This window comes from Sinocyclocheilus rhinocerous, unplaced genomic scaffold (genome assembly GCF_001515625.1).
Source record: "Sinocyclocheilus rhinocerous isolate Xijiao unplaced genomic scaffold, SAMN03320098_v1.1 scaffold2645, whole genome shotgun sequence".
Classification (NCBI taxonomy): domain Eukaryota; kingdom Metazoa; phylum Chordata; class Actinopteri; order Cypriniformes; family Cyprinidae; genus Sinocyclocheilus; species Sinocyclocheilus rhinocerous.
The window spans coordinates 924,876-938,843 of NW_015654522.1; the positions used below are offsets into that span (position 1 = coordinate 924,876).

At 37.3% G+C, this 13,968-nt stretch overlaps 2 protein-coding genes and 1 pseudogene across 2 annotated transcripts in view; 1 reads left to right on the plus strand and 2 right to left on the minus strand.

The window, feature by feature from the left end:
- LOC107717505 (rho-related GTP-binding protein RhoC-like) overlaps positions 1-1,743 on the plus strand; it is a 31,869-nt gene extending 30,126 nt beyond the window's left edge. The window contains exons 2-3 of the mRNA XM_016524270.1: positions 1,127-1,284; positions 1,588-1,743. Coding sequence (XP_016379756.1) covers positions 1,129-1,284; positions 1,588-1,716 — 285 coding nt within the window. The 5' untranslated portion in view covers positions 1,127-1,128 and the 3' untranslated portion in view covers positions 1,717-1,743. The remainder of the gene's footprint in view (positions 1-1,126; positions 1,285-1,587) is intronic.
- A 2,194-nt stretch (positions 1,744-3,937) lies between these two features.
- Positions 3,938-11,719, minus strand: LOC107717502 (putative helicase mov-10-B.2; annotated as a pseudogene).
- The window catches only part of LOC107717538 (putative helicase mov-10-B.1), a 23,560-nt gene continuing 20,767 nt past the window's right edge, over positions 11,176-13,968 (minus strand). Inside the window, exons 24-25 of the mRNA XM_016524315.1 lie at positions 11,639-11,798; positions 11,176-11,274 (exon numbers count right to left, since the gene is read on the minus strand). Coding sequence (XP_016379801.1) covers positions 11,766-11,798 — 33 coding nt within the window. The 3' untranslated portion in view covers positions 11,176-11,274; positions 11,639-11,765. The remainder of the gene's footprint in view (positions 11,275-11,638; positions 11,799-13,968) is intronic.

Consider the following 13,968-nt stretch of genomic DNA (forward strand, 5'->3'; position numbering starts at 1 on the left):
CAATGTCAAAAAAAAAACATGGTATTACCAAACTGTTGTATAACACAACTGTAGTATTACTGTGATTCAAGGCCAAACAAATAGTTTTTTGTGCTTGCTGTTGGACTGGTGTATTGTGGTGGTAAATGTCAACTTTTGTTTTAAATGTGTTTATAGATTTCTATATACCTATGTCTGACATGTTCTGAATTTCTCTCAGTCTGCTGTCACACGTAGAAGCCAAAATCATGTAGTCCCGTTCATTGGGCTACTGTATGGCAGCACTGCTGTTCTATACGTGTATGTCCTGCTTAAATGCGGACAGCTGGCTGGATTGGCACTATTTAAAGAAAAATGTGTGGCTGTGTGTGTATGTTCTTTGGCTGTGACGTTTTTGGGCCATCGTGTCCTTATTTTTTCTCCAAATTGCGGGAAAGGGAGGAAAAGGGTGGGGCAGGAAAGTCTCCCTCTTTCTCGTACTGAATTTTCCATACTTTTCACGCTCTGGCTTTGTTTCTGTCTGTGTGGATGCAAAAACCGCTCCCAAATAAGGCCTAGAACAAAATGTGCTCATTTCATGTTCATTTTGTGGGTCAGTTAGGTCCTTGATCAGCATTTTGGCCTCCTGATTCTGCATAAATGCAGGATTGATCTTGGAACAGTTTCTGCTACACTCTGTGTTGTGTCTCTCAAGCCACAGGGGTTCACTTCATTCATGTGAAACCAACTGTTATGGCACTTATTAGGATGTATTTTGTGGCTCTCTGGACCAATTAGTTTGATTTGTTAAATGTTTGTAGAATCACTGCTAAACTGGATATTTCATGACCATCATGGCAACTTTTTTTGCTACAGTTTTTGTACCGGATTATCTTTCTTAGCTAATATACTAATTATTTATTTATTTAAGGTAATGTATACAGTTTAAGCTAATGTATACAATTCTATTCATTCATGTAAACTAATATTTACAATTTAAACTAATGAACAATTTATTTTATTGTTTATTTGTTAAATAGCCTATATAATAAGTGACATAATATACAGCCAGTCATTATTGTCATTAAATACAATATAAAATTTTTTTTTTTTTTCATTTTAACCATTTCTAATGGTAAAATCTCTTCCTCTCTTGCTTTCTGTGTAGTGATGGCAGCTATCCGTAAGAAGCTGGTGATTGTGGGAGATGGAGCCTGTGGGAAAACCTGCTTGCTGATTGTGTTCAGTAAAGATCAGTTCCCCGAGGTCTACGTGCCCACAGTGTTTGAAAACTACATCGCTGACATAGAGGTGGATGGCAAACAGGTCAGTTATCCTGAAATGGTCTTGTACACAGTCCTTCTTCCTCATTTTGTGGACAGAAGCGCTGAGAATGTGTATGTTTGCTTGAGAGAGGGAAATAGGGTGTTACTACATATTTTGCTTGGACATATTATGAGAGAAGTCAAGTGTGGTCTGCAGTTATTTCTTTAAATAGCCTCAGGTTTCTAAATGCTTTTTATATTTATGGCCTCTGACATTGACATTCAGGCCACTCAAAGTTCAGTTCATACCTTCAGCTGACCAACAATACTGAAGTATCTGCATCTCTCTCTCTCTGTCTCTCAGGTGGAGTTGGCTCTATGGGATACAGCTGGTCAGGAAGACTATGATCGGTTGAGGCCATTGTCGTATCCAGACACGGATGTTATTCTGATGTGCTTCTCTATAGATAGTCCAGATAGTTTAGGTACTTAACTACACACATACACATCATTCAAAAGTTTAGCGTCAGTAAGATTTTTATGTTTACATTTTTTTCATTTATTTTTTTTTTTTTGAACGAAATTAACATTTTTATTCAACAACGAGGCATTATATTTATTTTAATGTTACAAAATATTTTATTTCAAAATGCAGTTTTTTGAAAGAATTAAGAATTCTGGGGAAAAAAAAAAATATATATATATTAGTGCTGTCAAACTGACGCCAGGAAAAGCCTGCAGTACCCACCACGCGCCACATTTCTCACAATCCAGGTGTGGATGACAGAAAAATATTTATAAGGGAATCAAAGTGTGTGTCGGTACCCAATACCTCTCCATCCTGCCATCTTTCTTTTTTCTTTTCCTTTCACCAGCATACCTTCCTTCCTTTTCTGGGAGAAAGACTGACTGATTAATTTTGTATTTGTACATAAATCTTCTTTGTCTTTTTCGGTTCTGGTTTACAGTTATTCTATGCCTCTGTATATGATGCTCAGTGATTTATGTAAAAAAAAAAAGAAGCAAAAATACATTTATCATTCATTTAACCTGCCAGCCTGTACTCTGTGTGTCTGTTTTTTTTTTTGGGGGGGGGGCGGTTTGACGGCTGATCTTGGAACAGCCAAACTTGTTTAAATTTGTCCAATGGCCTTAGTCAGGATAGAAGCCATATTTATTTCACATGAAGTACAAGTACCGTCTGATCAATGGGGTTGACTGGCATAAACATTTGTGTTGATCGTTTAGAAAAGGCTATCTGAAAAATGGTTTAACAGGCTGAAACTGAATTAACTCACTCAGGCTGTTGGTCTGGCCAGGTCTGTTCAGCATAATGTTTGTGAGAAAAAGGAGGAAAGATTCATCTTTTTTGGCTTCGCCTGTGGTACATACAGTGTGTTACAATATCAGAAGTGTCATACACTCAAGGGCAATTCATCAACTCCAGGTGATGTCTGCTAAGAAGTATTAAGTGTCTATCCTTCCATTTTTCTGTGAGTTCAAGCGGATCTCTAGATCCTTCTCACATGGAAATTAAAGAAAAAAAGAATGTTAATTTTCTCAGAATGGTAGTAGGTTTAACCTGTCTTTATTGAACAAGTGTCACCAGTGAAGGTTTTGGAATGAATAAAGGTGCGGTCACATTTACTGTTGTTCAGTGATTTATTTATTTTTTTATTCGTTGGCAAAATCCAATAATTTCACTAGGAATTCGCATCTGGAATTTTGATTGAGCGAAAATATTTCCCCAAACATATTTTGCAATAGTTTCAGGTTGACTGCTCAAATTCGAACAAAAATAGAAAGCTGCTTGGTATGAAAGTAACATACAATGTACTTCATACATTGCTACACTATTGATCATAGACAATGTTTTTTTTTGCCTGTGAAATTTCGCAACAATGTTAATAATGTGACTGCACCTTTAAAAGGAAAGCAAAGAGGTATTTTTCTGTCCTTGGAAAAAAAATCCCCAGTAGGACTGTCCCTATTATTGGTGTTATTTATTTAACTAAGAAAATATCCCTTTTGACTTGATAGATACCACAAGATCAGCTGTGCTGGTGTCGCGGGCTCTATAACAGTCATAGGCTCTATAAAATGCTATAGAAAAAAAATCACCCAGAGGTGATGAAGATAGGATTGCAGGTCTGTAGGCATTTGGTGTCTAACAGTACATAAGGAAAATGGCTCAAACATCACTGGGACCCAGAGTATCTCAGCTGGGTATAGCAGTACTCCCAACAGCCACAAGAGAGAGACATAAACTGTAAAACCACACTAAAGGAGAGGTTTTTTTTTAAATAATTTGAAAATATATGAATGTGTCGGTGGTTGAATAATGAACAATTTAAGGTAGGAATAAGAAATGTACTTTTTTCTCAAAAATCAGTGTGCTCCTATTTTTAAGATAAATTAAAGTATTTTCTGTTATCTGATCAAATTCAATTACATGCAAGCTTTATGTTTATTAATATTTAAGCCAGGTTCACACTACAAAGTCTTGACTACAATGTTTATCATGCAATCTAACTTACGTTGCACAGTGTGCCATGGCTTTTTTTCCCTCCAAGATCCCATTAGGATCATTTCTTACAGTCTGACAAGCAACAAATGTAAAGGACCATACAAATCGTACAGTGTGTGCCCGGCTTTAGAATCGACAGATCCAGGATTTCCATACTAGTTTCTGAAGGCTTGAGTTCTCTTCTCTGCTAGTAATCGTGTCTCCACTCAGGATTCACATATTGTTGGACTGCACTCTCCTCAGTTTCCACTAGAAGTGAAAGAACACAACGACATCCTGCTTGCAATGCGGATGAACACAACATATAATTTGCAAAACTGCTAAAGATTGAAATCTGACACGATTGTTTTTGGCAGAACATCAACAGACACACATGACTACTTCATGTATTTCCCTTTCCTAAATGAGGACTTCGCAAGTATTTTGAAGGCATTAAACTAAAACCAGTTTCATTTTTCATCCCATTTCTGAAATCTACAGAAACCAATTAAATTGTGGAATGAAAAACAGGTTTATGGTTGACGTCGAACAATGTGATGTGACTTAGAGATTAAGTGTATGATTAAAAACCTGTCTCACTTCTCTCATGCTGGATGTTAAGAGCAAGCAGACGGTTGTAACCGCCCTGCTCAAACCAGAAGTCAATAAACCTATAAACATACACAAGAGATGCACATCATTTAGAGGAACAGTTTTCTTTACATTTCATCCATGTGTAAGTAGGAAGTGTACAGTATATACCGGCCCCAGCTGAATGGTGGGGTTTCCCATCATGGTGAACAAAGCTTTTGCTCTTGTCACCGCCACATTGAATCTCTGAAGAAAAGAGACATGAACAAGGACAAGTTCAAGACTAAAGTGTGTTTACTGTTCAAAAGTTTGGGTTTGGCAAGTCTCTTATGTAAAAACAGGAATATTATGAAATATTTGTGCCATTTAAAATGTTAAACTGTTTCCTATTCTAAACATAATTTAGTCCTGTGATGCAAAGCTGAATTTTCAGCAGTCATTACTCCAGTCTTAGTGTCACATGATCCTTTAGAAATCATTATAATATGCTGATTTACTGCTTAAGAAATATTTCTCATTATTAACAATGTAGAAAACAGTTTTGCTGATTAATAATTCTGTAGAAAATAGTGATACTTTTCTCAGGATTTTTTGATGTATAGAAAGTTTAAAAGAACATCATTTATATGAAACAGAAAATGTGTCTTTATTGTCAATTTTGATCAATTTAAAGTGCTTAAACAATACCTTCTCATTCTCAAGAAACCCAATATTAAACGTTTCATCTATATGCTCTTTGCTGCTGCGAACAGCCGACACCAGGATCACTTTCCTCTCTTGGCCTTGAAACTCCTCCACGGAACCAACCTACATAATTCACCAAGCACACAAAGGAAGACAGCTATTATATTATTTTCACACATCCTATTTTAAGATAAAAAGCACTACCAGTGTGTTTAGAAGGCTTAAACCCCAACTAACTTTGAGATCGTCAATGCACATGTACTTTTTCGAGGTCTTCGTCTGATTTGATGGCCCTTCTGATCTTCTCAACCTACAAAATCAAACCCCACAAAAAGCAAAGTGATGATACAGACCGTCAGAGATTTGATAGAAGTGTCACGACTATTTTAACTACTATTATGGGCTGTCAAAGAGTTTCAGTACTCTTTCCACCACTGGTTTTGGGCGTTTCATTTTTAATTTTATGAAGGCTTCAAGTGCAGTTAATTATTTGTACGTGCATTCAGACAATGGCGGTGTTGAAGCTCTTTTATTTACCGTCAAACAGTTGAGCACTGCCGAGTGTGTATCCTGTCGCAAAATGCGGCGGAAAGTCCTACACGACGGTAATAATGTGATTAAGGTGTGTACATGTCTTTACTGCACTTCAATAATGCGACTAAAATAGGAATACTCCACATGGCTTCATTCGATTAGTGTTTACTTCGATTATGACTTTAGCCGGATTAAGGTAATCAAAAATCTCTGTTTACATGGTAGATTCTTAATCAGAGTATTGTCTTAATCGTATTAAAATCGGAGTATTGTCCATGTAAACGTACTGACTGATGCCAATATCTCTGCGGGAGATTCTAGAGATTCCCCTCTTGGCCGGTGTCAGGAGCAGCTTCTTGTAGCTTCAAGTTTGGTGACGTAACATTTGTCAAACTCCATGTCATCTTTCTTACAAAGATCATTCTGTGTCATCAGCCTCTCCAGCAAAGAGACATCTACAGGAAAAACACGCAATTCCAGAGTACATTACAATAAAACATCCACATCATTTTGCTTCTGGTGCTTCAAATTGCTTCAAATGTCTCAATTTTTATTGGACAACAGTCATGTGTCAGCAATAGTTAAAGCTTAAATTGTGAACAATAACAATACTTTTTTAAGGAACATATTATATTTTTTAAAACAAAAATACATGCACACAATGAGACAATGCAATAATACCGTCTATGGATCTCACTTCTATCATACTTTAGTACTTTTACTACAGTACAGTTGATATAAGATAAACACACCTGCCACGCTGATGATGGTCTCTGACTCAATAGCATGTCCTGCCTCATCCGCAAAGATGTGAGAAAAATGATCCACAGGAAAACCACCAGTGACCCGCCTGCATGCACACAGTATTTACAGACTGCTATAAATCATGTGTTATGTGTCTGATAAAGAGAGACAGTGAGAGAGAGTTCACTGTGTTTAGATAAGATAATGCCCTTCACCTGCCAGAGGTGACCAGGATCTTGTAGCACATTAGATCCTTTTTACATGGGAAAACAATCATGTCTCCCTCCAGATTACTGATATTCTAAAAACACATACCCAACATGAACAATCAAAATAAAAACTATAAGCATACTTACATAAAGTAACACCATTAGGCATTTGTCACTTAAATCTTACTTAAAGGGATAGTTTACCCAAAAATGAAAATTACTCCATGATTTATTCACCCTCAAGCCATCCTAGGTGTATATGACTTTCTTCTTTCAGACAAATACAATCGGATATGAAAAAATGTCCAAGCTCTTCCAAGCTTTATAATGGTAGTGAATGGGGGTCGAGATTTCGAAGCCCAGAAAAGTATGTCCATCCATCATAAAAAAGTACTCCACACGGAGTACTTAATAAAGGCCTTCTAATACTTTTTTAAGGAACATATTATATTTTTTAAAACAAAAATAATTATCGGCTAATAGGTAGAATGAGTGAGTGTGTGTCTGTATGTGCTTCTCACCAAGCCCATGATTAATGGCAAGAGGAGATCTCAGGATTGGCCCCAGCTGCTTGGGATCTCCAGCCAAAACAAGCTGTCCAGTCTGCATTCAGCAGACCTACATGCACACAATGAGACAATGCAATAATACCGTCTATGGATCTCACTTCTATCATACTTTAGTACTTTTACTACAGTACAGTTGATATAAGATAAACACACCTGCCACGCTGATGATGGTCTCTGACTCAATAGCATGTCCTGCCTCATCCGCATAGATGTGAGAAAAATGATCCACAGGAAAACCACCAGTGACCCGCCTGCATGCACACAGTATTTACAGACTGCTATAAATCATGTGTTATGTGTCTGATAAAGAGAGACAGTGAGAGAGAGTTCACTGTGTTTAGATAAGATAATGCCCTTCACCTGCCAGAGGTGACCAGGATCTTGTAGCACATTAGATCCTCTTTACATGGGAAAACAATCATGTCTCCCTCCAGATTACTGATATTCTAAAAACACACACCCAACATGAACAATCAAAATAAAAACTATAAGCATACTTACATAAAGTAACACCATTAGGCATTTGTCACTTAAATCTTACTTAAAGGGATAGTTTACCCAAAAATGAAAATTACTCCATGATTTATTCACCCTCAAGCCATCCTAATACAATCGGATATGAAAAAATGTCCAAGCTCTTCCAAGCTTTATAATGGTAGTGAATGGGGGTCGAGATTTCGAAGCCCAGAAAAGTATGTCCATCCATCATAAAAAAGTACTCCACACGGAGTACTTAATAAAGGCCTTCTGAAGTGAAGTGAAGAAAAATATCCATATTTAAAACCATAATCTCTAGCTTATACTAACTGTTGTACGCACATTCATGAGAGAGTGGCATTTCAGCTGATGACGTAGGAGTAAGCTCCATTGAGAGTTGACGAACGCGGAAGAGAACAATACAGAGGAGAGAGCAAAACAAAACACGGGTCACAAATTAGAAGTACAAAATGACATTGTCAGATGTCAGAGGATTTCGATATAAGCCAAGAGGCAGTGCTTGAAGTAGGTCGGTACGCACCGGTACACAGTACCGGCACATCTATATTTTAGCCTTTAGAGTACTTGCACTTTTTTGTGCGTACCGGCACTTCTGACATGTTGCCGGTACTCAGAATAAAAGCGTCAGGGTCTGGGTGATTATATGATCCCATATATGATTAGAAAGGACACTATATAAATCACACTACCCAGGCGGGATCACCTCTCATCATGCAGAGAAAACACGGCAGATTTCTTCAGCGATTGCGGAGAGAATAGTGACTTTCGTCCAGATGCCAGTAAGATTATTCTTTTCAGCGTGTATTTGGCTTAAAAGCAAGAGTGTTTTATAATGAACGCTGATTATGCGGTGGTCAAGAGATTTAGCGATTCTGAATGGATCCATATAGTAGTAATGGCAGGCGATTTAGTGGTCTTTGGCATCTCCCTGTGGTCCTGTTTGGTATCGCAGCTTGACTTGTGCTCATTTGTATTGAAAACTTTTATTTAATTATTGATTGATTGTGGCACTATACATACATTGTGAATTATTAAAAAGTACTTAGTTATTTAATATAAATAAATAGGTGGGGGGGTTGGTGAGTACCGGCACTTCTTTTTTTCCACTTCAAGCACTGCCAAGAGGAGACTGGTTTTCCTTTGCTGTAAACAAAACTTGGTTCTTGTGAGACTAGCATATTCTCACCGGAGCTTACGCTATGCCTACGTCCTATGTCATCCACTGGAACACCACTCTCTCGTGAATGCACGTACGACAGTTAGCAGAAGCTAGAGATTACGGTTTATAAAATGTCAAACATGGATATTTTTCTTACCGAAAAGCATCGCTTCACTTCAGAAGGCCTTTATTAACCGCTCAGAGCCATGTGGAGTACTTTTTATGATGAATTCATGAACTTTTTTGGGCTTCAAAATTTCAACCCCCATCCACAGCTATTATAAAGCTTAGACGAGCCAGGACATTTTTTAATATAATTCCAATTGTATTTGTCTGAAAGAAAAAAGTCATATATACCTAGGATGGCTTGAGGGTGATTTTAATTTTGGGTGAACTATCCCTTTATTTGCATTAACCCTGAAAGCCTGACATATGAGTAAGGTAGGATGATATTTAAATACTTAGTATATGTCAGTGGGATGCATTTCTTTCTTTCTTTTATTTACTGTTAAACAGACACTAACCTTTAGAACTTTAGGGATATCTTTTGGATCGCGTGAGCTAGCATAAAGTCTGTATATTTTCCGTGCATCAACATGTTGACTAGTGATCAACTTTTCACACAGCTGATCAGCTGCACTGTTAGATGGAGCACAAGCTAGGATATAGGCACCAGGTATATTCTTCTCCACCGGCGAGATGTTGAGAAACAAACAGAAAGAATGACTGAATGCAACAGGTATTCCACTGAATGGTGAAATCTTTCATACAGGCAAGCATAATACCATACAATGCAACGAACTGACATTTTAATGAAGATGTGGTGAGGCTGTGTTTACTCTGCTGTGTGCAATAACCGGTTTTACCTGTTTGATGGCCTCCACTATCGTGACGGTTTTACCAGTGCCAGGAGATCCAAACACCAAGTACAGTGCCGGCTTGGACGTACCGGCCACAATGTGACATACTGCACTGTACTCTTCAGGGTTCCTCTGAAGCTGCTGATCAAAGAGCCTAGAGACAGACACACACTAGGCTCAAATACACATAATATTTCATTCTGAAGTTTTAATAACATATTAATAGGGGTCTTACTGACCTCAGTGCAGGTGGAGACGCAGGGTTCAAGCTCCTTGAGCCCACAGGGAACAGCACATCTCTGAGCTCGTGGCTAGAGATTACGGTTTATAAAATGTCAAACATGGATATTTTTCTTACCGAAAAGCATCGCTTCACTTCAGAAGGCCTTTATTAACCGCTCAGAGCCATGTGGAGTACTTTTTATGATGGATTCATGAACTTTTTTGGGCTTCAAAATTTCAACCCCCATCCACAGCTATTATAAAGCTTAGACGAGCCAGGACATTTTTTAATATAATTCCAATTGTATTTGTCTGAAAGAAAAAAGTCATATATACCTAGGATGGCTTGAGGGTGATTTTAATTTTTGGGTGAACTATCCCTTTATTTGCATTAACCCTGAAAGCCTGACATATGTTAGGTAGGATGATATTTAAATACTTAGTATATGTCAGTGGGATGCATTTCTTTCTTTCTTTTATTTACTGTTAAACAGACACTAACCTTTAGAACTTTAGGGATATCTTTTGGATCGCGTGAGCTAGCATAAAGTCTGTATATTTTCCGTGCATCAACATGTTGACTAGTGATCAACTTTTCACACAGCTGATCAGCTGCACTGTTAGATGGAGCACAAGCTAGGATATAGGCACCAGGTATATTCTTCTCCACCGGCGAGATGTTGAGAAACAAACAGAAAGAATGACTGAATGCAACAGGTATTCCACTGAATGGTGAAATCTTTCATACAGGCAAGCATAATACCATACAATGCAACGAACTGACATTTTAATGAAGATGTGGTGAGGCTGTGTTTACTCTGCTGTGTGCGATAACCGGTTTTACCTGTTTGATGGCCTCCACTATCGTGACGGTTTTACCAGTGCCAGGAGATCCAAACACCAAGTACAGTGCCGGCTTGGACGTACCGGCCACAATGTGACATACTGCACTGTACTCTTCAGGGTTCCTCTGAAGCTGCTGATCAAAGAGCCTAGAGACAGACACACACTAGGCTCAAATACACATAATATTTCATTCTGAAGTTTTAATAACATATTAATAGGGGTCTTACTGACCTCAGTGCAGGTGGAGACGCAGGGTTCAAGCTCCTTGAGCCCACAGGGAACAGCACATCTCTGAGCTCGTGCTGGACCGCCATGTGTACTGCTCTGTGTTTTGTAGTCTTAACGGGAGACGATTCACTGTGAACTCCACACGGAATTTCATCTTATCTACATGGTCAAGGAACCTTAACAAGCACCAAAAACATGTTAGATCAGACATCTGTTAATGATTTTGACTGATTGTGCCACATGCATTTTTTAAAACTCATTCTTCATACCTTCGAGAGAAGCCCAGTTTAACCCGATTCAATTCCACTTTGTGGACGTAGCCCTTGTATTTGGTCACAGTTGAGAGTTGGACCTCCTCACTCTTGGTGAGAAGCAGGTGATCTCCCCTCAGGACTGATGGCCTATTCTCCGAAACACCAGGGAGCTTTAATCCAAGAAATAGGCCTACACAATCTGACCCCAAAACCTTGTATTATCCTATTCGAACTAAAGTTTCAAGATGTGTTTTAAAGGGGTCATATGATGCTATTTTAAAGATCATTATTTTGTGTATTTGGACATGTGGGGGCATGTTAGAAAGAGCCGTTTTAGGTAGGTGTGGTTGACTCTTAACTTTTATAAAGAATATCTCTTTGGATTTGAGACTTTAGTCTTTGCAACTTTACAGATCTTCTTTATGCACCAAGAGCTTGTAACACTCCAAAGATAAAGGAAAACGTGAAATCTCATCATATGACCCCTTTAACAAAAGACATTTCCACTCACGTTTAAGACCATTAGTCTCTTGTCATAGTCTTTGAGTAAGGTGACTTGATCTTTGTTGTATCTCTTGATATCCACATGCATCTGACACTCCTCCTGATACAGCAGTAAATCAAAACGTTCTGCATAATTATGGAAGCCTAGCGGACTCTGCAGTAATGACCTAGAAACCATCAAACACATCAAAGGAAACATTCATTATTTCTCTTATCATTCAGAGCTGAGTGAGGAACACTCATAACTCTAAATCGCATATAACAGTTGTAACATGCAGAGATGCAAAAGTATGAAATGTGTACACAAAGGGGGATGCAAAAATCATATATATTTTTTGAAACATCCTGTAGCGATTCAATGCTTTCAAAATATATACACATTAAATTACTACAAGCACGAATTAATGGAGACCTTGAACAGTTTTCGTGCCTCGCATCTCTCCTTCACGCGCTCCACTATTTACTGCCTGTGACTGTCACAAGATGTGTGATCTCTCCTTAGTACTCGTGGTCAGTAATGCTAAAGTGAAGTAGTTTTACTTTTCTGTAGTTTTTCAATGGCTCTCGGTCATAACGACGACATACCTGAGCAGTCGAAGGCTGCGCATTTATTGCATGGACGGAGCAAAAATGTAAGTTATTAAAGCATACGCACAGTTCCATTAAATGATAAATGTATTTTAACAATGTAATTGAACCGAATGTATGCAGGAAACTTAAAATAACCACAGCAATAACAACAACCTTGAAATAAGAGCCCGAGGTTTATCTGATAATCAGATGCATGAAAGTAGCGTTCCTTGCTAACAGACTTTGGGCGTTTTCTTTCAGAATCATCATTCGCCGATGGAGAAGAAATGTTAAATACTAAAGCATTTTATTTTATGAAAATGAGATAAAGAATTTTTCGCACTGAAAGAGAAGTGATTTTGCGCTCATAGAATTTAAGATGTGCCAGGCTATATCTGCAGCTAATCTGAATAAAAAGCACAATGAACTGATGAAACATTAAGACAATAAACACAATAAATAAATACAATTTATGAATGATGCAGTGCTAATTGACATATCATTTATTACAGTGCAGAAATTATAAAGTATATTTTCTACCTTATTCTGTGCAGAAAATTTAAATAATTGTTTTTAGTATAAAACAATCAAAATTGCCATTAGGAAAAAATTATAGATTGCAAATGATTGATTATTGTCCAGAAGTGTATTTGATTTCTTATAGCAAATTCAAAGTAAGAGATAAGAAAATAATTCCTTGTAAAAAAATAATAATAATACATACATACATACAATTATTATATTTGACATTTCTGTACTTCTGAAATGATGGCTACGCCCCTGGTGTGACAAAATGTTAGCCTATACATAATACTTTTAAAGCTCTTTTTTAAAATCTTGGCTTACATAAATTTCTACATATGCCATGTCATGCCATAGCATCATTAAACTAGCATCTAACAATGGACAAACTATACATAATACTTTTAAAGCTCTTTTTAAAAAGCTTGGCTTACATACATTTCTACATATGCCATGTCATGCCATATCATCATTAAACTAGCATCTAACAATGCACAAAAGTGTTTTTTTCTTCTTCTCTAACCTATGCTTCTGTAACCATAAAGGCTGATGTATAATTTGCCCTCTGACTAAGCATTTAAAGAATTTAGGGCAAGCATTCAAATAATCCTGTGAATGCACTTAAAGAATGCAGAATCGAATCATTAATCGAATCGAATTTAATTGTGAATCAAATCGAATTGAATCGTTCTGAATTTGAAAAAATCGTTCTTGAATCGAATCGAAAACCTATGAATCGTGAATCGAATCGATTCGCTGTCTACCCAAAGATTCACAGCCCTAGAAAATACCAATACATGAAACAGTAACAGGTAACAGGTAAACTTAACAAGTAGCCAAGAATAATGGTAACATGAAACAGTTTTTTTTTTTTTTTGTGGCTGTAATAATACATTTGTAAAAGTCTGTATGTCCTGGCCAAAAGTATCAGATGACCCACATTTTAGCCTTCAAAATGTCCTGCTGATAGGAGTATTCACGTGACTCTTAAACAGTGTTGAGCAGTAACTAGTAAATAGTAACTTAGTTACTGTAATAATATTACTTTTTGCAGTAACTAGTAGTGTAACTAATTACTAATACGATTTCAGTAATAATATTACAGTTACCATCCATAAAACAGCTTAGTTACTTAGTTACTTTTGATGCCTCAACCCCGCTGATTTAAAATCCAACAATCAAATAATTCCTAGATTTATTTTCATAATTTTCACGACTCGCACAGGCACATGAAGTCACCAGTGC